Below are 21,059 nucleotides of genomic sequence, written 5' to 3'. Positions count from 1 at the left end.
TCCCAGACCAAGGCTCGAACCCGTGTCCCCTGCATTGGCAGGCAGATTCTCAACCACTGTGCCACCAGGGAAGCCCTTCAGTGACCTTTTGATCCTGTGAAACCTGGTGGTCTAGCAAGGTTGGGTTTGTCAGCCTGTCTGTTAGGATGCTGCATCAAACAAATCACCCAGTCTTCCCTCCTTGATCTCAAAGGATAGAGACAACAATGTTGTAGGTTAATCAATAAGCAAGTAAATCCAGTGTGCTGGTGGAGATACAGGAAGCAGGGGGATGAGTGCTGGTTAACTCAAAATCAGGAGGAAGAATTCTTTTCAGGTGGATTAAGATAGAAGTCACATCTAATGCCAGATTGAGATAGAGAAAAAGCCTCTGTTAACGTCTTATTTTTGCTTTAAGTTTCAAAATTTAGTAAAAGTCAACCTGTCATCACATGGTATAATAGTTAAACCTTTATGAATGGTACCCAGTTCCGAAATATGTGATAGAAACTGTTGGTAAAGTAACCTGCAGGTTACAGCCTGTCAGAGGAGATAAGCAGTGTGCTTTGGAAGCACATCTTAATGTGTATTTAACACATGCTTAATGCGTCTGTCTCATATTTACATTTAGTGAGCCTGTGGGCCCCGGTTGGCTGATGCCTACAGTATGCATAGCACTACCTGTTGGTAGGAGGCGTGGAGGGGCTGAGAACCCACGCCTCGCTGTGAGAAGGACGCCAGCTCTCTTCCAGTTGCAGGAATTATTTCTGGAAAGTCACCAGTAACTCCTCAGGCCAGGTCAGCTGCCTCCTGGGGCTCCTGGAGCCCTCAGATTTCTCTCAGTCATAGGACTGAGCACCCGTATAGTGTGGTAATTGTTTGCTGGTCTGTGAGGGACTTGGGGGGCAGGGACCTTGTTCATCTTTATTCTTAAGGCCAAGCACCATAAGTGCTTATTGGACGGGTGCAATGAAGGATGGAACAGTGATGCTGAGCGTCTCCTCTGTGCCATGTACTTTGTTAGCAATCAGCGCGGAGAAGACTACAGTAAGACCCCGCCCTCAGAGGTTTCACAGTCTCTTGAGGGAAATAAATATTAATCAGAGAGTCATGTAATTACAAGTTGTGATTAAGTGCTATGAGAAAACAGAACCTGATGCTAGGAGAGAGAGGAACCAGGGCCTTGCTGTAGTTTACATGGTAGGGCAGGAAGTGTTTCTGTGGGGATGTGTATTTAAGATGAGATCTAAAGGATTGGTCATCAGCCTTCTTACTGGTTTATTCCCCTTGTGAAGAAAAATTTCAAACCTGGAGAAGGGTTCAAGGAATAATTTAATGATGAACAGCCATATATGCTCCACTTAGATTGAACAGTTGTTGACATTTTTCCATATTCACTTATTGTGCCTCTTTCTAGTTTTAAAAAATGGAATCATTTGAAAGTAAGTTGCAGATATCATGACATCTTATCCATAAATACATCAGCATTCATTCAGCTCTCTACACAACCATGACGGTGTTATCAGGCTTAAGAAAATTATCAGTTAATTTCCATAATAGCATCTTACCATGACCATGTTCAGACCATGTTCGTGACCAGATCATGTTCTGCTTTCTCTAGTTACACCAAACTGTTCTTTATGAACCAGCCTCCAATCAGGTTTGTGTATTGCCTTTAGTTATTTGTCACTTTATTCTCTTAAAACAGTTACTCTACCATTCTTTCATGACATTTACCTTTTTTTTTTTTTGAATGATCTTGTTAGTTAAAGGTTCATTTAACACATTGAGGAGATGCATTAAATGAGTTAAATGAACCAGTAAGATGGTAAAATTGATTCCAAAGGCATTTGAGGAACTAGGTATTTATAGACATAAAACCAAAAAAGTTAGAATAAGGTTGCTACATTAGATTTAAGAAAACATCATCTTCAGAGTTATCTATTCTATTGGACATAAATCCACAAGTTAATATGTCACTTCACAGCGTCTGGGCTCTAATAGAGTAGTAAGTAGCACAGGCCCATTCTCCTAGAGAATTAAATAAACCTCAGGCAGGCATATTAAAAACGCCCAGGTAGGGGCTTCCCTGGTGGCGCAGTGGTTGAGAGTCCGCCTGCCAATGCAGGGGACGCGGGTTCGTGCCCCGGTCCGGGAAGATCCCACATGCCGCGGAGCGGCTGGGCCCGTGAGCCATGGCCGTTGAGCCTGCGCGTCCGGAGCCTGTGCTCCGCAACGGGAGAGGCCACAGCAGTGAGAGGCCCGCGTACCGCAAAAAAAAAAAAAAAACCAAAAACGCCCAGGTATAAATGGAAAAGGCACCTCTCCTCCATGCTTTTGTCTTATTTCCAAAGTTTGAATAATTTTTTTATAACAAGGCTTTCCCTAATCATTCCAGCCAGAATCAGCCTCTCCAGTTTTATCCTATTACTTTTAAAAAATGGCTTTATTGTGGTATAATTTTTATACCATAGAATTCACTCATTGTACATGTTCATGACTTTTAATAAACTTACGCAGCTATGCAACTGTCACAGCAATCCGGTTTTAGAATATTTTCACCCCTCGACAAAGTCCCCTCACGCCTGTTTGCAGTGGATCTCCGCTTCCGCCTCCAGCTCCAAGCAAACGTCAATTAGCTTTGTCTCTAGAGAAGGAAATTTCATATAAATGGAATCATGCACATTACCTTTTGTCTGGCATCTTTTCACTAAGCACAATGTCCCTGAGGCTCACCCGTGTGGTGTCCATGTGGTAGCGTGTATCAGTGCCCTTTTCATTGTTGTGTCAGTGCTGTTTATGCATTCCTCACTTAATGGGTTTTTGGAATTTTTTTTTGGTGTTGGGCTCTTATGAATAATGCTGCTGTGAACATTTGCAGGCAAGTCTTTTTGTGGGTGTATTTTTTATTTCTCTTGGGTAGGTTCCTAGGAGTGCGGTAGGTGTATATTGAACTACGTAAGAAACTGCCAGATTGTTTTCAAAAATGGCTGCAACTGCTAGTGACTTACGAAAATTCCAGATTCTCCACATTCTCGCCATCACCTGTCATTGTCTGTCTTCTCGATTATAGCTTGATGGACATTGTAGGCTCCTTCTGAGTGAAGAAGTTTCTGGTGGCAACTTGGTAATGCTATCATCCAGAAAATCAGCTGCGGAAAGCGTGGTACCATGGTCTGAGGACTTGTGAGTTCCCTTCCGGAAGGAGAGTCTGTGTTGTCTCAAGCCCAGTTTGTTCAGCACTTGGACATTGGACCTATGGGCTGACCAGAAATAATTTTGACCTTGTGCAGATTTTAAAGACTTAAAACATCGAGGTATGCTCTCCAAACAGTGGAATGCTGCCATCCGAAGTGTACTCTTCAGTTAGTTGTGATGAATGTTTATCAAGATGATACTTCTGGCACCCCCCTGGGGATATGTTCTGCCCCTTCCCAGTCAGTCCCCGAGAAGCAGTCACTAGGCAGATTTCCATCACTGGGTGTTCCTGCGTGCACCCTGACGCTCTGATTGAACTGATCTTACTGTGGAAAACATCTGACCCGCAGTAGCGTATAAAGGAGAGAATAAAATGGCTCATAGTCACTCCACTACCCAGAGGTTACTAGTGTTACTATTCTTATGTGGTGCCTTCCGGTAATGTACTTGTGTCATTTTTTAGAAAATCTCACAAAGCAGAGCTTTGGCGTACGTTGTTTGGCGTGTCACTGCTTCCTTTCTGGAGTGTACGTTTTCCAGCGTGATATTTGTGTGCTGAGGACGCTGCCTAACTCGCTTAGCGCGAGCATTTAGGCCCGGTTTGTATCGCGGGCGGACATCCCGCGTCTGGACTCCCCGCCTGCGTGGGCACGTCCGGTGTCTGGAGGGCGCCGCGTGACCTTCCCTACCTGGGCGGCCAGAGGAGGAACCCCTTGGGACTTGGGGGACCCGGGTCCTCCCCCAGCCCCGCCCGGCGCCCAGGATCCCGGCGAGCCAGGCCTGACGCGCCGAAACCGAGCCGCGGATCGGCTGCGCGGCATCTGCGCGCGATTGAGCGGCCTGCCGCCCCCGCCCGGCCGCCGGAGCCGCCGCCCGAGGTCCCGCCGCGGAGCCCCGCTTGCTCGCTCGTTCGCCCGCTCACTCGGGCATGGAGCCGCCGGCCGCGCGCCTCTGAGCCCCGCGGCGTTCATGGTGAGTGGGGCCGGGGCCCCGCCCGCGCCCCTCCGGGGGTCTGCCCGCCCGTCACCGGCCGGAGGCCCCAGCGTGGGTGCGCCCGTGTGCATGTGTGTGTGTTACACGCATCTGTTCCAACGAGCTGAAGCTTGCATGTGGCCGCGGTGATGCGCCTTCCTCCCCCCTGCCATTCTTTGTCTGTGATTCCATGTAATTTCCTCACAGGGTTGAGTTTTAATGGGTACAGTGGGGGACTGTAGGAGAGAGAGCCAGCGCGTCCTAATTCTTACCACCCAGAGGGGGATCGCACCCTGTGTTCAGACTGAGGTCAGGCCAGGCCAGGCACCCCTCTTAGAGGCCTGAATGGCATTCATTGCCCGTGATCCTGGGGGCAAGAAGCCTTTGTACGGAGCTCAGGCTGTACCCCGTTTGCTCAGGGTCCGAGTAAGGTGGTCAGATCGTAGCAGTAACCAAGCTTGTTAAAACGCACAGTTCAGTTTTAACACGTTTCATTCACCAGTCCACAGGTGAACTTCTGTGTTCTACATGTTTTGTAAGTAACATGACAATTAGAAAGGCCCCCTGAGAGTTGCTGTCCCAAATGCCAACATTTCTGGTAACCTAGAGGATGCTTTCTGGGAAAAAGACTGTGGTAAGGAGAGAAAAGAGTTGAAGTCTGAGGAGCCCTTCAGAGGATTCCGGAGGGTCCTTCTTACTGTGAGGTCAGCCTCATTGGTCACCAGTACTGTCGTTTGGGAAGTCCCAGCATTTGTAAGACCTGTTCAGGCCACTCTTAACCACTAAAAATGGCAAAATAGAACAGATCTCGTCCCAGATTGTGAGACAACACCCCTCTCCCCCCAAAAGTTGCTTGTTATAAATGGCAAAGTGTGACGCCAGCTGCAGTGTTCTGGGCTCTTTACTTTCATCTACTCTTCACTTTCATCTACTCTTCACAACCTTATTAAGCACCACTCTTAGCGGGAAGTGTTGTGAAAAGTAATTCTGCAGCAAAATAATGACAGTAATACTCCCTGTCATTTTGAGGCACCTGCTATGGCCATGTGTCTTTCGTTAATTCATTCTCATTTAATAGGTGGGGAAGCAGGCTTGGAGGGGTGAAGGAACATGCCCAAGGTCACGCTGCCGTTGGTGATGATCTGGAGGTGATGGTTCAGACCCAGGCCTGCCGCCAACTCACAGTGCTTCCCCCGCAGGGTCCTCAGCCGGCGCCCACAGGGTTGCCGTACTCTCTGTCCCTCACGCTGGTTTCACGTCAGTCTGTTCATAGGTGCCACGTGGTGACCTGCTATGCTTTATTCCAGACGTACCTCTAAAACCCCCTGGTTATTTTAAAAGGCTTATCTTGATGCTATAACCAGTTGAGTCCAAGGCTTAAGCACAGGTTTTAACTGATGAGTCTCTCTCCTTGTAGCTAACATAGATTTCCAGGAAGCCAGGGGGCTTCTGTTACCACGTTTGGGCGTAATTGGCTGTCTTTTACAGCAGTCTTCCAGTTCTGTGCGTAGCAGTGACACCCCTCTTGTCATCCTACCAGGAACACTTTCTTTACTGTTTGAGGATCTTGATCTTCTCCTCTTACACAGATGTCTGTCGAGGTAGACACTTTTTTCTTTTCTTCTTCAGCTGGCAGATTATAACTTCATTTAGGAGTCTCATGTCCCGTCCTTATCTCCAGCACTGTTCAGATCACGCACATGATGGAGACCTTGCCATTGGATGTATCGAATGGGCGCATCACACCTCACACTGTTTACTTTCGGGCTCTACCCCAGTCTAGCTCTTCCTTTCTCTCTCTCGCTTGGTCTTGGCTTGTCCCGTCAGCTCTGGGAAGCTTGTTGTTGAGACCATGAAGTCTAGAACAGAACTTGGACCCGGCGTCATTCCCCACGTAGAGCGTTCGTGCTCACCCACAGAGAAGCCTGTTCGCCGTCATCTCCCGGCTGCTGCTTGTGCTGTCGGGCTGCCCCTCCCTCACGGCTCCCAGCCCAGCTCTCCCCTGTCCTTTGTCCATTGAGATGGCGCCCTTTATGAGCTGTTTTCTTTGATTCTCTCCAGCCACAGGTGTCCTGTCCTTGGGGCTCCCACATTTTTTATCGTCTGCTCTGGCTTCATAGCCTCCGCTGGCATCGTACTGCCCCTGCTAGAGTGAGTGAGCCCTTCAAGGTGGGGTCTGCAGGTCTGCTAAAGTGCCAGGCCCCTTCACAGATGAGCTCCTGGCCCCTGTGTGGAGTTGAGGCTCTGCTCGGCTGCCCTGGTGTACTGCTTTCTTCCTGAACCTTTGCTGCATTATCAGACCACAGCCGCACTTAGCCCCCAGTTGTGTGCAGTAGGCTTTGTTTGCTGCTGTCTCTCTGGTGTTGGTCTTACCCTCCCAGCAGGATACAAGGCACACCACTCTGGGCAGGGACTGTGACCTCTTCTGAATTAGTGACTTGTAAACTTTTTATTCTGACACAATACCCCACCCCCATCCCCGGGTTAGAAAATTTAGGTTGAGACTCATTTCTCTCAAGAAGGCATAGCTATAAGTAGGTATAGAACTGAAACAAACTGTCCTTACTATGTGCACTCTGTATTTTTGTGTTGTTTGATTTAAAAAAAATACCGTTGTGACCAGTAAAACTGATTTGCCACTAGAACTTTGCAGAACCCTGTTCTAAATTCCCTCTAGGGTTATGCAGCGTGTTGGAATCTGTAGTGGTTCCTTGAATGGATGGTTTATACTGATGAGCCTGCAGGACTTCTGATGAGCACAGCAATGAATGGTATTGTTACTTGGTTTAAAGCAAGAGACTTCAACTTGATCCCATAAGGGCCCCAAGAGAAGAAACTTTGGAACGATGAGTTGCACCGGGGCTGGGCCGACCCCACCATTTGCCTGGCACACAGAAAGGGCTCATACTTTATGGGCAGCCGTTGAATGTTTGTCTCGTGATCTCATCATCACAGGAGTCTTCACAGTTGCTACCGTTTTATAGCCGAGAGAGAAGCAAGATGATTTGCCCCAGATCAGAGCCAGGACTTAGATTTAGAACTCAGTCTTTTCGCTTCCGAAGCCCTAGCTCTTGCCATATCACATGCTGACCTCGGTGTTGGTAACTCACAGCTGCAAGTTGTTTGTCCTGAGAGTGAATCGTCCCCTTTCTTGTTCCTGAAGTTGGTTTGTCTGGCTTGGAAGATGAGCTTACTGTCGACCCCTCTAGGTAGCAGTGTGAGAACTACATGTGGAGTAGGATCTGTTAACAATTTCCAAAGCCATTCGTATTCTGAAATGCCATTTAGAATTTTGAAAAGGCTTTCCCTGGGATTTCAAGTATGGACAGGCCAGGCCTCCTTTTTTTTAAATCATGCAGGGCTCTGTGTGGTTAAAACATAAGTATTTGACTTGCATCTGCACTTAATTCACGATTACAGGTTTGTGTCATAGTTGAAAGCTTCATTTAGACTGAATATAAATGATTAAACTGGATCATGCATTCTAGCGAGCGGCAGTCTGCGGTGAGCAGTGCAGGGGCAGAGCCAGGGTGCTGGCCTCTGGTCCAGCTCCTCCAGCCCCAGCCCGGCCTCCACCTTATGGCAGCTCCTCTCTCGGGGTTGTGGGGAGCTAGTGTGAAGGGCAAGTGGAGCCAATTCCGTGTGTGTAAAGTGCTTGGCCCGTTGCGACTGTGCTGCTTGTTACCGTTTGTGATGGAGCCTCCGAGCTCTAACTGAAGAGACTGATTTTTTTAAAATCACAAGTCAAGGCATTTAATTAACTTTACAACGCGTCTTCGTACCTGTGCTCTTTGCAGACCTTGCAGGGCTCCTTGATTGTTGTTTGGCCATAGAGCATTTCTGCTGCCTTATACAGTTTCAAGCCCGAGGAGAAAAAGGGTCATGGCAGACGGCAGCCAGGGCCAGCCTTTACGGAGCACTTCCTCTGCACCGAGAGGCCTGTGCTGACTGCTTCACAAGCCTCTGCCACTCCTTAGACAGCCCTCTCTGCTAGGTGCTGTTTCCCTTTTTGCAGATGTGGAAATGAGGTGCAGGGATTCTAAGCTGTGCTTTGCCGGGGGTCACAGCTAGTTCCTGGTGGATCTGAATTTGCTCCCAGGCCCGTCTGGCCCCGAAGACCACACTTAACTCGAGTAGGACCTGGCCTTTTCCCTCCAGAACTGCACACCTGTTTGTTGAGTATATCCACGGGAGAGGTTGGGCCTGCGCAGAGTGGCGGAGTGGGGATTCCTGCAGGCCCAGCTCCTTGCCGGCTGTGGACTTGGGGGCAAGTCACTTCACTCTGAACCTCAGTGGCCCTACCTGTCAAATGCGGTGACACTTGCCATAGAGATCGTTATGGAGATAAAGTTAAACTATGTGTAAAGCACACAAAGCCAGTGGAGGTGGGCATCCGCATGCTGGGGCATCTGCCTTCGGGGCTCAGCACCTTTGGCCTTGGCATAGAGCTCGCTAGACCGGCATCAGCAAGTAAGTAGCACCGTACAGGGCGTTCGCTAACAATTCTTGTTAATATGCAGCGTGCCTCAGGATCTTTCTCAGCACGCAACTTTTGGTAGATTTCCTATAAAATACAAGATTTTACATTGGGTACATAGGTAGAATCTGATGGCTACATAGGATACTTGGGATGGCTGTTGTAGCATGTGAAGTTGCAGCTGAGTGCTTGGCACGTGGAGGTGCTCACATGTTTGAATGGATGACAAAGTGAGTCCATTTTCTCCGCTTTGGGTGAGTGGAGGTCGTTTTAGATTTTAATGGAACCATTTTACACCGGGGTAAACCATGTTAAGACATCTAACCTTGCACATCCAGATGTACAGAAACTGCCCCACCCACCTGTTTCTTGGTGCACACGCTTCTCATAGCCTGTGGGTTTTGAGGAAAAAATTTTTTCTTTTAACTTTTTAGAAGCCTCTGTAGGCTTTCCTGGCTGAGAGAATAATTGCTTGCCGAATAATTTTACCAGTAACACCCCGCTTGACAACTAGTGTTAATAAAATTCATTTAGCAATTCATCACTTTCCACTCCTGATACTGCTTCTATTGTATCGGGAGTGGTTATTTAAATCTTAGTTTAAATTACTCAGTTGTTTGTCCTGTCCTCCCAGTTAGGTTGCCTTCCCTTAAGGGAGGGTCCTGAGAGCCTTGTCTATAATAGGCAACAAGAGAACACTGTTTTTTTATTTTTGCAGAGGGCTAAGGGTACACATGCACAGGCACGCATACACACACAGTTGCAGAAACTGGACTCTTTGGCACAGATTACTTGGCTCTCCTGAACTCTGCTGGTTGGGTGTTTGGAATGTGGGTCACCAGGTGTGACTGAGGTTCTGTGGTTGCAGCTCATAGGACGAATTAATGACCTGGAAGTGTGGAGGCCGCTCGTAGATTTCCAGGGCATGGCACAATTATTCGTGTAACAGCTTGCAGTGATGGCTTCGCACAAAGATGTTAAAGAATTTCTTTCTTGACGTTTCTGCTTTAAGAAAATGAAACAGCTTTCATCATCTTCAGGCAAAAGATTTTTAATTTTTAAGCCCATCCTCATTTCAGGAAAGGTTTGAAAGGCAAACAAAAATAGATAAAATGCTGTGGGGTAAAAGGAAATGCATTAGAAATTTAGGGTGGGAGTGGGAGATGAAGCCAGGGGTGGGGATCAGATGAATGCTAGAATTGGCTATCACTCTGACTCTGAGCTTCCCTGTGACCACTGCCATAATCAGTTCAAATTTACGGTGTCCAGAAGACAGAATACACACCTCTTACCCAGAAGCAGCCTAGGAGACCCCAGTTGATGTTTGCGGGCCCTTAGCGGAGCAGCTGGGATGATGAGGTCCTTAGCGACTTCCCTACCAGTATGGGAAGCCCACAGTCCCCATAACGTGATGGCCTGAACTGCAGAGCTGAACCCCTTTCATGGGCAGTTTTCCCTTCTAAAGAGCAAGAAATATTTTCAGTGCATCATCCTCAAAATCGACTTAAAGGACTTCACAACAAAACACCTTGCTTACTTTGAAAAGGGCTTCGTAGTATCAGAATTGGCCGGGCCTGGAGTTACCCCTGGTTTCTTTGTCCTAGGAATATGAAGACAAGGCTGGACGACCTAGCAGGCCACCCTCTCCAAAGCAGAATGTGAGGAGGCACCTTGACTTGGAGCCTCTTTCCACCACCGCACTCATCCTGGAAGACAGACCAGCGTGAGTCTGAAGAAGAGTCTGTGGAGAGTTTGTTGTCAGGGATAAGTACATTTGCTAGTCACCTTTCCATTAGAAAAGGGGAAGAAAAATTAGCACGTCACTTACTAAAAATGCGGGGCCCCTCTTCATTCCCTCCACTAATGTGTATTCTATATGGTAGCATGACTGATGTGGAAAACTTTCACTTAACGTAGAAGTTTTTGATCCGGATTTTCCATTCAGGTGATTTTTTACTTTAATTTAGCATTTCCAAATGCTTAAGGAGCTGTTATTAATTTTAGACTGGCTTGTAACGGTAAGAAGCACCAGGAAGTATACTCGAAAGTGGGTGTTCTGGAGGCACCCCAGTATTGTAGAACAATTCCTGGACTAGCCTACTGGTTCTTTGGGATCTGCAGAGAACAGGCGGGGTGATCCCAGCAAGTTCCCTTCCCTTCTGGGCCTCTGGTTTCCATCCGTCTGATGAGGAGAGATGGGTTTTGATGACGGGCTTGTAGATCGTGTTTGGAGACCTTAGTAAGGGAAAGGGATTGCTCCATTGTACCAGGCCATAGCTTATCTCTATGTAAGCATCGAGTTTCCATAGAACACTGTATTTGAATAGAAAGATTCCACAGCTTTTTCTCACTGTTGTGGCCTCTCCCGTTGCGGAGCACAGGCTCCAGACGCGCAGGCTCAGCGGCCATGGCTCACGGGCCCAGCTGCTCCGCGGCACGTGGGATCTTCCCGGACCTGGGCACGAACCCGCGTCCCCTGCATCAGCAGGCGGACTCTCAACCACTGCGCCACCAGGGAAGCCATCCACAGCTTTTAAGAAAAAGAGAGATTGTAAAACATTCGGCTAGGATCCCTAAGGTCCCTGCCAACCCTGACATTTAAAATTGATGAAGTCTGCAGAAGAAATGTGTCTTCTGATGTTAATTTTCGGTCCTTGGAAATTGTGGATGTGTGGGTAGGTGGGGAGAGAAACCCTGAAATGGAGGATTCAGAAGGTAGGTAGAGATTATTGGTAGCAGCCGCCGCACTGTGAGGATCCGTCCTGTAATGCTGTCTAAAACATGAGCTGTGGGAAGTCGTGCCCTGTTCTCCTGCAGCAAAAACACTGTGATGTGCACAGACAGCCAGACATTGCCGCCCTCCCAGTTTTCAAGGACCAGCAAATTCACCAGCACGTTTCTGAAAGAGAACATGCGTTTTATTTTTTTAACCGGGATTCAGAGTTGTATATGACATTTAGTTGTTTAGAACTATTGTATGAATCTGTGTGTGTGTGTGTGTGTGTATAAATGAGATGGACCACATAGCTAGTATGAAACTTACTTAAAAAAACTGGCCAGGAAAAAAAAAAAAAAAAAACTGGCCAGGGAATATATTCATACATAGATGTATCGATAACACATGCCATTAGGGTACTCTACTTCAAGGGTAACCGTTGACAATTGTTGTATTCGTGCGATGTGGTCAAATCAAAGTTTCTTTGGAGACTGGGGTGAAAAAAAAAAAAACACCCAAAGATTAAGTGTTTATCTCTATTGGAGTTATGGTTAATGGCTATTTTCTTCTTTCTGCTAATCTTTAGACTTCAAGTTTTTAAAAATGAGCTTATTTTAATACTTTTGTAAAAAAATATTTTTAGTTTATGAAAGAGCTGCGTCTTTATCATCTAACAAATGTTGTTTTGGTCTTTGAGCTTTTCATTTGTTAGTAAATGATGCTTCAAGTTTCTCTTATTTAATATTTAAAATGGTGAAAAATCATTTCTTTTCTATCAAGAAATCTCCCGGCGAAGCCAGCTGAAGAAGCTCAGAAACACAGGCAACAGTATGAAGAAATGGTGGTTCAGGCCAAAAAACGAGGTAATGGAGCTCACATGTGTTTGGTTATATAAGTCAGCACAAGATTTTGTGTCTTTGTGGATATTTTCTCTTTACCTGATGGAACTGTAGAACCTGAACTTTGGTGAATGCTTTATTTAATATTTTGAGATTTATAATTTTTCATCGAAAACGTATGTTTCTACTAACTACTTATTCCTGATTACTTCATTCAAGATAATAGCACTTTGAATTTACACAAGGAAAGAGACTGTGTAGGATACAAGTACTAGGCTGGAGAAAGCTTTAGCCAGTGATGCTGGAGAGGCAGATCTCTTTCTGTCTGTGGGCTCAGTTTTCCTTATTTACAAGAAGATGTGATGGGATTTGATAAAGTGCCTTGTGACACCTAAAAACCCTATGATTCTTAGATGTTTAAAAAGTATGTATAGTAAAACGTGGTCTGTCTGTACAATGGAATATTATTCAGCCTTAAAAAGGAATGAAATTCTGACACACACTTAACATGAAGCTTGAAGACATTATTCTAAGTGATATAAGCCAGACACAAAAGGACAAATGCTGTGTGCTTCCACTTATATGAGGTATCTAGAAGAGTCAGATTCATAGAGACAGAAAGTAGAGTGGAGGTTGCCGGGGGCTGGGGAGCAGGGCGGGGTGTGTTTGTCGGGGGGTGAGAAGTTAGTGTTTCGTGGGGAGAGAGTTCCAGTTCGGGAAGATGAAAAAGTTCTGGAGATGGACGGTGGTGATGGGTGCGTAACAATGTGAAATGTACTTCACGCCACTGGGTGTACACTTAAAATGGTAAATGTTATGTTTTGTGTATTTTACCACAAAAAAAGTATATATAAATGAAAATGCATGGTACTTCTCAGAGTTGCTGTTATACCCTAAGAGTTATTCTTAAGCTGTGAGAAGTGAAGTTGCAGGTTCCATTGGAAAGGGAGAGGCGAGCACAGAGAGGCTTCTGGTGTGTCTGTTCCTGTTCGGTCTTTTGACTGGGGCTGTAGTTTCATGGGTTTGTCTATTTTGTGATAATTTCGTTAGGTTCTTATTTGTATACTTTTCTGTTTATATGTTATACTGTATTACGTTACAGAAAAGCTCACTAAAAGGTGGATAGCGCCTAAGCTTTCTAAACTCCGTAAGGTGTGAAATGAGTCTCGGAAGAGGTCAGGTCTCAGTGCTCTACTTCACTGCCCTCTGCCTGGTGTGTTTGCAGCCTGGCTCTTTGAGAAAAGTCACCTAGCTTGAAATCACTGGATATCAGTTAATAGATGTTTCCTTCTTTTAACTGTGATTTCTAGAGCTGAAAGAAGCCCAGAGGAGAAAAAAGCAGCTGGAAGAAAGATGCAGATTAGAAGACAGTATTGGAAATGCTGTCCTCACTTGGAATAATGAGATTTTGCCTAACTGGGAAACAATGTAAGCTCTCTAGACTCTACATTTCGTTGCAGAATTCATGGGAAGCAGCTGTGTTAACTGTAGCTCCTCTCCCAGCCCCTGATGAAATTATCTGCTAAGTTGAAGTTGCACAGAGTCTCCTTCCCCTGCCCTGGTTCCTCCCTTGTCGTTTCTCACCCGGTGCCGTGACAGCCCCCCTCCCACCCCTTCCACTTGCCTGCTGCTCAGCAGCCAGAGGGATCTTCTAAGGCACGAATCTGTGTCACTTCCAGACTTCACCTTTCAGTAACTTCCTGTGGCTCTCGGTGTAAGGTTGGAATTGCGTGGCTTAGCCGACAGGACCCTTCGTGGGACAGCACGTCCCTTTCCCTGTAGCCTCACCTTTCATCTCTCCTTTGCTTGGACAGTGCCCTTTCCTTAGGGAGCCTCAGGGCCTTTGCATGTTCCATTCCCTCTGCATCGAGTGCTCTTGCCCTGTATCTCCTCATTCGGTTAACACTTTGTTCTTTAAAGCTCAGTCTTCCTTGGAGAAGCCTTTCCTGCCCTCGCCCTGGCTCCAGGTGCCTGTAGAGGACCCCGCTGGGTACACTGCATCTGTCTGCTCAAGTTTCTGTTGTCCTGTCTGAGGAGGGGCGCCGGGTGTGCTTTGGTGACAGCCCCCGGTAGCCGGTACACAGTAGAGTCCGGCACTGTTGTCTCCTTCGCGTCTGAGGGACAGCTGTAGGTCTTTCCTCCTGCGTGGTCAGAATGGTTAGGGGCCGGTGTCTGGACGGCAGTCTTGGAGCCACGCACAGAGGCTGGTGGCTCCTTTTGGGCCTCCCCCTATCAGCAGGAGCTGGGGGAGCTTGGACACCAGTTTCCTTTTTTTCTCTTCCAACCTGAACCGTGTGTCAGGTTGTTGGGGACTTGCTTCTGGCACTTACCTGGGTGTTACTCACTCCCACTGTGGAGGTGGGGTCCGGGGGGAGCAGAGATTGCCCTGTTGAGGCTCTGCACGGGGAACACACGCTGTGCCCAGAGCCTGCTTTTCTGGGCAGTGGGGCCCAGTAACAAGAGTTAAGGTCCTCAGAACCCTTGGACTGACTCCCTGTGTGGCTGCAGAGCCCTGGCCCACCCTACATTGACTGATGCTTGATGTGGTCCGGACGCGTGCATTCATACAGGAACTGCCGCTTAATGACCGCCAGCTGGGTGCCGGGCCCCTTTCTGGTTTGTCCCACTTAATCCTCACAGCAGCCCTTGGGGGTCAGGGGGAAGGTTCCGTCATCTGGGTTTAGGGAGAATGACAGTGAGAGGAGAAGGAGTTTGCTCCGGGTTCCCCAGCTAAGGGTGTTGCGGGGCTGCAGCCCCGGTTTCTGCAGCGTCAGCCCGTGCTCCCCCCTCTGCGCTGCGCCGAGGAGCACCGTGTTGGGAGCCTTTGGCACCTTTATGTCTGTCCCAGTCTGTCAGCAGTGTGTGTTCATTGGGACCAGCAGACCTCAGCGACTCTGCAGTTCCGAACGTTCTGAGTTAGCAGAGCTGTCCTGCCGTTAGAGTTGCCTTGCCTGAGCGCTTCAGCTGTGTGTGTGCAGCTGTGCAGAGGCTGGCGGCTGTGCCCTCGGGCTCCCTTCTCGAGGCCCCCTGGGGCCTGCCCTCCATCGGCAGCTCTGCGGCAGTGCCTGCTGGCTCCGCACACCGTGCCCAGCTGCCTGCCGTTCCCAGAGCAGGCCGGCTTATTTCTCGTTGCTGTGCTTTCTGTGCAGAACGTCCTTCCCACCCTTCCTCTGCTTCGACTGCTACTGGTCACTGAGAATTTGGCTCCACAGTAGCGCTCTGGGCTCCTGGTTTGTGGCGCCCATCTCTGCGTGTGCAGTGCCTGTGGCACACCTGGCACAGCAGTAACCCAGTGGAAGGTAGTTGTCGACCTCCTGGTCTGTCTGTCTGGAACGGTGGACTGTAAGCTCCCTGAGGCCAGGGGCTGTGACATAACGACTGTGCCTCCCCCGCTTTTGTGGTTTGGGGTTAAGCACGTGGGTAGACAAACATTTCGTCACTGAGAACAAACTCATAAACTCATGCTTCCGTTTTTGTCCAGGTGGTGCTCTAGAAAAGTCCGAGATTTATGGTGGCAGGGAATCCCTCCCAGCGTGAGAGGCAAAGTCTGGAGCTTAGCCATTGGCAACGAGTTAAACATCACCCACGGTGAGTGGCTTGCATGACCCTAGGCCTGGGGAGTCCACCCCTGGGTCCTGTGGCTTCTCCTGTCCCATTTGCCCCATTAGGAAGAAAGGCAGCCATCGCCACGCCGCTGTGTCTTCGGAGAGGCCAGGTAAGTGTGTCTTCCAGGAGCGGAGCCGGTGGGGAGCCGGGGCTCACTCCTGGGTGCTACAGTTACCTGGTGTCGGTTGAGAGCGGACGCCCGCCTTCTTCCTGATAGCTGTCGCCTTCCCTGAGTACATGGGGAGCATACATGGGGCTCAGAGCTTTAGTGGGCTGAGCCATGTTCGGATCTCTTCTCAGAGTCCTGCAGAAAGCGAGCCTTGATGGGGCCATGAAAGTGGAAGGGAAGGATGTTTTTTTCTGTGGAGGTGCTGTATCTGGGGTACTTCTGGTTTTTTGTGACTTTTTTTTTTTCCCCAGGCATCTTATACGTCAGCACCTTAGAGGGGACAGCATACTGTGCTAGGACTGGGTCCTTGAGGGTCTAGTAGCTTGAGTCCAGAGGGAGGCGAGCTCTGTACCCTCCTTTCTTAGGGCTGTTTGTCCCGCCATACGCACTCGTACAGTTTGGGTGTGCTTCTCCTCCACCAGTGTGTTCACTGGTTCACTCCCCTCTCCGCCCAGCGCTCTGCAGGCTGTGACCCAGGGTGAAACTGATGCTAGGAGCTCATAGACTTACAATTAGGTGCTGAAGAAATGGTAATCCTTCCTTTTTCCCTCTTCCTCCCTGTCTGCCGTCTAAGCTGCTCAGGACAAGAGCGCCTTCCTTGTCTTCTCTGTATCAGTGCCCAGCTGTGGAGTTGGTGGTGGCAGTTTTCACCCTGTTGAAGGCCCCTGAGTTTAAAATAGATTGATTTGTGTCTTCTCTGTGTGGCTCGGGCTCGTGTCGTTATTGTCATTTTTATTTTGTCAGGTGTTGATCTCACCACGTGCAGTGGTAGCCTTGGCCGGCCGTGTGCTCCGTCTTGAGTAATGACAGCTGGTTGGGTGCATGGGGACTGGTTTCCTTACATTGTGATCTCCTCAAAGTTCCATTTTTTTGGCTAATCCATACCTGCCCCAAACTTAGCATCTGTACGTGAGAAGATGGATAGCATTTAACTTGTGGAAATGGTTTTCCAGCAGCTTCCCTGGAAGTAGATGTTTGGAGAAATGGATGACCATTTATCTCAGTCCCTGTTCTTGAAAATTTCTAAACTGTATCAACAACTCTACACCAGTTGGATGTAATGCAGGGTACTCTGTGTGTGTGTGTTTAATTTTTGGTGCTCACTGTTGGCCGCACTGATTTTATTTAAATTAAAATCCTTCATAGACCGTATCATCATAGTATATCAGGCTAAATGGCTAATTAATCAGTCACATGCCTTGAAAGTTTGTCTAAATTTTGATCGTTTTATTTAAATTGTGTCTTTCTTGTATAATTAGCTGCCTAGTGTCAGTTGCCCCCATAGAATTGATGCTCAGGAAGCTGGGGCCTCACCTGTCATGCTTTCCTTTCCGTCACCCGAGCCCAGCACAGCTCTCTGTGCAGTCAGGCCCTCAGGAAGTATTTGCTGAATGAATGAGTGCCACCTTATTGGGTCCTTCTTAACCTCAGTTTTGCTGCATATTCAAGCCAATGTGACAACACAGATGATCTTGAAGTCTGCTGTTGAGGCCTGGCATCGGATTAGGTTCTTTACTCGCGTCTTAGTTAACATTGGCAGCGGTCTGAGGGGCAGGTATTGTTGACCTTATTTCCCTACTGAGAAAGTCAGCCACTGGCTGACTCTGAAGCCTGTGTTGCGATTTGGAAGCCCCACGGTTTTGCTCTTTTTGTGGCTGTGCAGTTGGAAACTCACTGAAGGTCAACCTAATCGTACTGTTAAACTTCACTCTTTGGGAAGTCAGCCTTGTACTTTGAAGCTTCGTCTGGAAAGAAGGTGTGTTCACTGTTCTAACTCCCTCTCCCCCCACAGACACACGCCAGTAAAACCATGCGGGTGTTTTAAAAACTGACACTTGGACCCATTTTACCCTGAGGCTGCCAGCATCTGTGCTTTAACTGTCAAATAACCTCATTTGGAAAGTTGTTCCCAGTGGTCAGGGGCCACACAGTTGTTTTCCTCCACCTCCTGCCAAAAGGAGCAAAGCTAAGCCCACCTCCTGGAAACTGGGAGTGGGCGGAAGTTCCCCAGAACCTCTAGCCTCCAGCTCAGCACACCTCCAGATTTGTTCCATAAGCATTTGAGTTAAGATGCATGCAGTCCTTCCAGGTGATGATGTTAGTATGAAGTTATATTTCATCATTGTACTGCCCTTGCAGACTAGTGTAGATTGTAAATCAGATCCTTCACAAGGTTGGAAGAAGGTCATTAATCAAAATTTAGCTTGTTGGAACACAACAGTGTTACTAGAATTTAACTTGTATTTAAAAAAATAGCACATACTGTCTGGAAGGCAGATGTGCTCTGCTTTATTTTCCAGAAGTATTGATGGAGAAAATAAAGTGGTCGAAATTCTCTGGGTAGCTGCAATTAAAGTCTTAGTGATTGACTAGTGGTCGTTCGTGATCCAGGGCAACCGATGGCTGGGCGGCGTGGGAGGCACCCACCGGACGGGTGGGCCAGCAGAGGCCTGGGAGGCCTCTCTCTGTGGGTTCCGTCTTTCAGGAGGAGTGGGGCATGGCTCTACCCTGGAGGTCTGGGTATAAAAGTGAGATTTGTGAGTGTGAGTTATTTAACTGTTGCCTAACTACCCAAAGAGAAGAATTATTGAAAAAATAAGTTCTGAACATGGAGGAGATTTGGAAGCTGTCTTGTGAGAGACCTGTCTTGATACGTCTCTGCCACCAAGAATCCTTATTTTTTGAAACTTCTGCCTGTGTTGCGTGCACCCCTCTCCCACTTTCAGGCAGCAAGTTCAGGAAGACTGGGCCAGGGGGTAGCGTTTCCATCTTGTCTTTATTTGAAACCAGATTTTCTGCTTGTTCTGGGCTTTCTGCTTGTTTCTCCCTTTCTTCATCAGTCAGATATTCATTGATTATATTGATCTGTGTCAATCCCAGAGCTATTTGCTCTGGATACAGACATGAATGAGGGACCCTCATGGTCTCACCCCAAGGAGCTCACAGTCTAGTAAGGCGAGAGACTCACAAACACATCAAAACAATATCGCTTTCTGGGTGGGTTGTGTAACAGAGTGAATACCAGGCATGGAGGCATTTTATGTATTTCTTTGTATATAGTGATGTCTATAGACAATAGAAGTACCTTCTGGCTAAGTTGGGGGGATCGTTTTAGTAGCTGTAATAAGCCTGTGGTGTGTAGTTGAACTGTAAATATTTGAACGAGGCAGCAGTGTCTTCTCTGGTGTTTCTGAGGAGACCCGTGTGCACGTGACACTTACCCAAAGGCTTCTCTTCCAGAGCTCTTTGACATCTGTCTTGCCCGAGCCAAGGAGCGGTGGCGGTGCTTCAGCACGGGAGGCTCTGAAGTGGAGAACGAAGGTATACATGGCGCTGACCCCGGCGGGCTCCTTTGATCAGTTACACGTGGGCTCCTTTGATCAGTTACGCGTATCATTATCTAGTACGTGGCGAGGAAGGCTTACTTCACTGAAGTAGTGGTTGGTGCACATTTATAAAAGCTTCATGGGAAAGGGGAGTTTTTAATTTTTATTTTTTGGCCACGCAGAGCAGCTTGCGGGATCTCAGTTCCCTGACCAGGGATGGAACCCTGGCCACAGCAGTGAACGTGCCGAGTCCTCAACCGCTGGACCGCCAGGGAATCCCCAAGAAGGGAGTTTTTAGAGCAAACAGGTTAAAGAAGAAAACTTTTATAAGAAAGATTATACGAGTTCCTGAGACTTGTTAGTGTCCTGGCATGCTGGAGGGCTGGTCATGACCGATACCTTTTCCTTTATTCACTGCTCAGTGATGTACAGTGGCCTGGCACCCGGGATTGCTCGAGTGTTGGTTTATGTAGGAGCATCAGAGCTACTTCCAAAGAGAGAAGAACACTGCGTATTTCCTAGGTTATGCTTTTAGGATTTTCTGGGACACACGAGAATGGTTATGATTACTTCTGTTGGTTAACTAGTATCTTTTTTGCCGCTCTTTTTTAATACTGTCTGTGTGGTATTGGAATTTAAAAAATATAAAGCAAGTTATTCATAATTATTTGTTAGAAATAGTACACGAGTGTTACACTGCGGTAACCCACACATATTCTACGTTCATACCAGTGATGTTCTGGATTAAATAATGATTCTTTTGGTGTTTTCTGTGCCTGGAATTCATTTGTGTGTGTTCCCTGACTTGCCCTTACTTCCACTGACAGTCGTTGATAAAAGGTAATTTCAAATTAGATTTTGATTTCAGACTCTAGAAAATGTCTGATGATGAGCTAACATTAGATGGTGCTCTGAGATTTTTACTCTTAAAGCAAGAAATCCTACAAACTGTTGATCCTGTTGGTTCAAGTTGTAATTAGGCCCGTGTGCTTCTGAGGAACTTCCTTCCCTTGTTTCATTCTTGTAAAAGTTCTAAGCCTTGCAGTTATTCCACACACTCACCTCTGAGAGGTGTGATGACTCTTGATCTTTTGACAGATGCTGGTTTTTCAGCAGCAGACAGAGAAGCCAGTCTGGAGCTAATTAAACTGGACATTTCCAGAACATTCCCTAATCTCTGCATTTTCCAGCAAGTAGGTGGTGGCAGTGATTTGTTGCTCTAAGTATGTTTTGTCTAAAATTCACAGATGTCAAATTGCATGTATTTGTAATCAAGTTTGAAAAGTACTAGGGATTTTTGTTGGGAGGGAGGGTCCTTTGTTAATACAGTTAGACTTTTGAAAATAAGGGTAACTGATCCTTTCCAACAAATATTTAATATGACTTAGGAATACCCAATCTGATTCTGTCATGCCCCTGTTGCTAGCATCATGCCTTGTACATGCTAGGTAACCAGTAAAGGACAGTGGAATAAATTACAGCAGATCAGTTAGCGCCCACCTAGAGTGAGCCAGGAGATGTAGAGCTTAGACACAGCTGGGCTTTTCAGAAACGTGGCGTGTCCCAGGTGCTCTCCTGGTAGTACATACGGCAGCCGGGAGAGGTCAGGGATGAGGCATCAGGCATGCTGTCACTGAGGAAGAGGCTCTTGGGCTGTGGTTGGACTAGGTTTGAATTGACAGCCTGACCAGAGAATGGGAAAGACATTCCAGGCAGAAGGAAGACCAGAATGGATGCATCAAACAGCTTATGGTTCAGGGAATCCCCAGTTCCTTTT

At 47.5% G+C, this 21,059-nt stretch overlaps 1 protein-coding gene across 5 annotated transcripts in view; it reads left to right on the top strand.

Moving 5' to 3' along the window:
* TBC1D14 (TBC1 domain family member 14) overlaps positions 1-21,059 on the top strand; it is a 102,740-nt gene that overhangs the window by 58,526 nt on the left and 23,155 nt on the right. For 4 of the 5 annotated variants that reach the window (XR_014326170.1, XM_082838210.1, XM_082838211.1 and 1 more), the window contains exons 4-9: positions 10,231-10,349; positions 12,123-12,205; positions 13,492-13,609; positions 15,663-15,769; positions 19,197-19,277; positions 20,381-20,475. Coding sequence is in view for 4 of the 5 variants with exons in the window: in XM_082838210.1 (XP_082694336.1) it covers positions 10,231-10,349; positions 12,123-12,205; positions 13,492-13,609; positions 15,663-15,769; positions 19,197-19,277; positions 20,381-20,475 (603 nt within the window). In the remaining variant the exon portion in view is untranslated. Of the gene's footprint in view, positions 1-4,046; positions 4,150-10,230; positions 10,350-12,122; positions 12,206-13,491; positions 13,610-15,662; positions 15,770-19,196; positions 19,278-20,380; positions 20,476-21,059 lie in introns of those variants that run through there. The other variant, XM_082838213.1, reaches the window with a different exon arrangement.

Source organism: Leucopleurus acutus (assembly GCF_964270905.1).
Source record: "Leucopleurus acutus genome assembly, chromosome: 4".
NCBI lineage: Eukaryota > Metazoa > Chordata > Mammalia > Artiodactyla > Delphinidae > Leucopleurus > Leucopleurus acutus.
The sequence above is the reverse complement of the archived record's forward strand: the minus strand, read 5'-3'. Positions and strand labels throughout refer to the sequence as shown.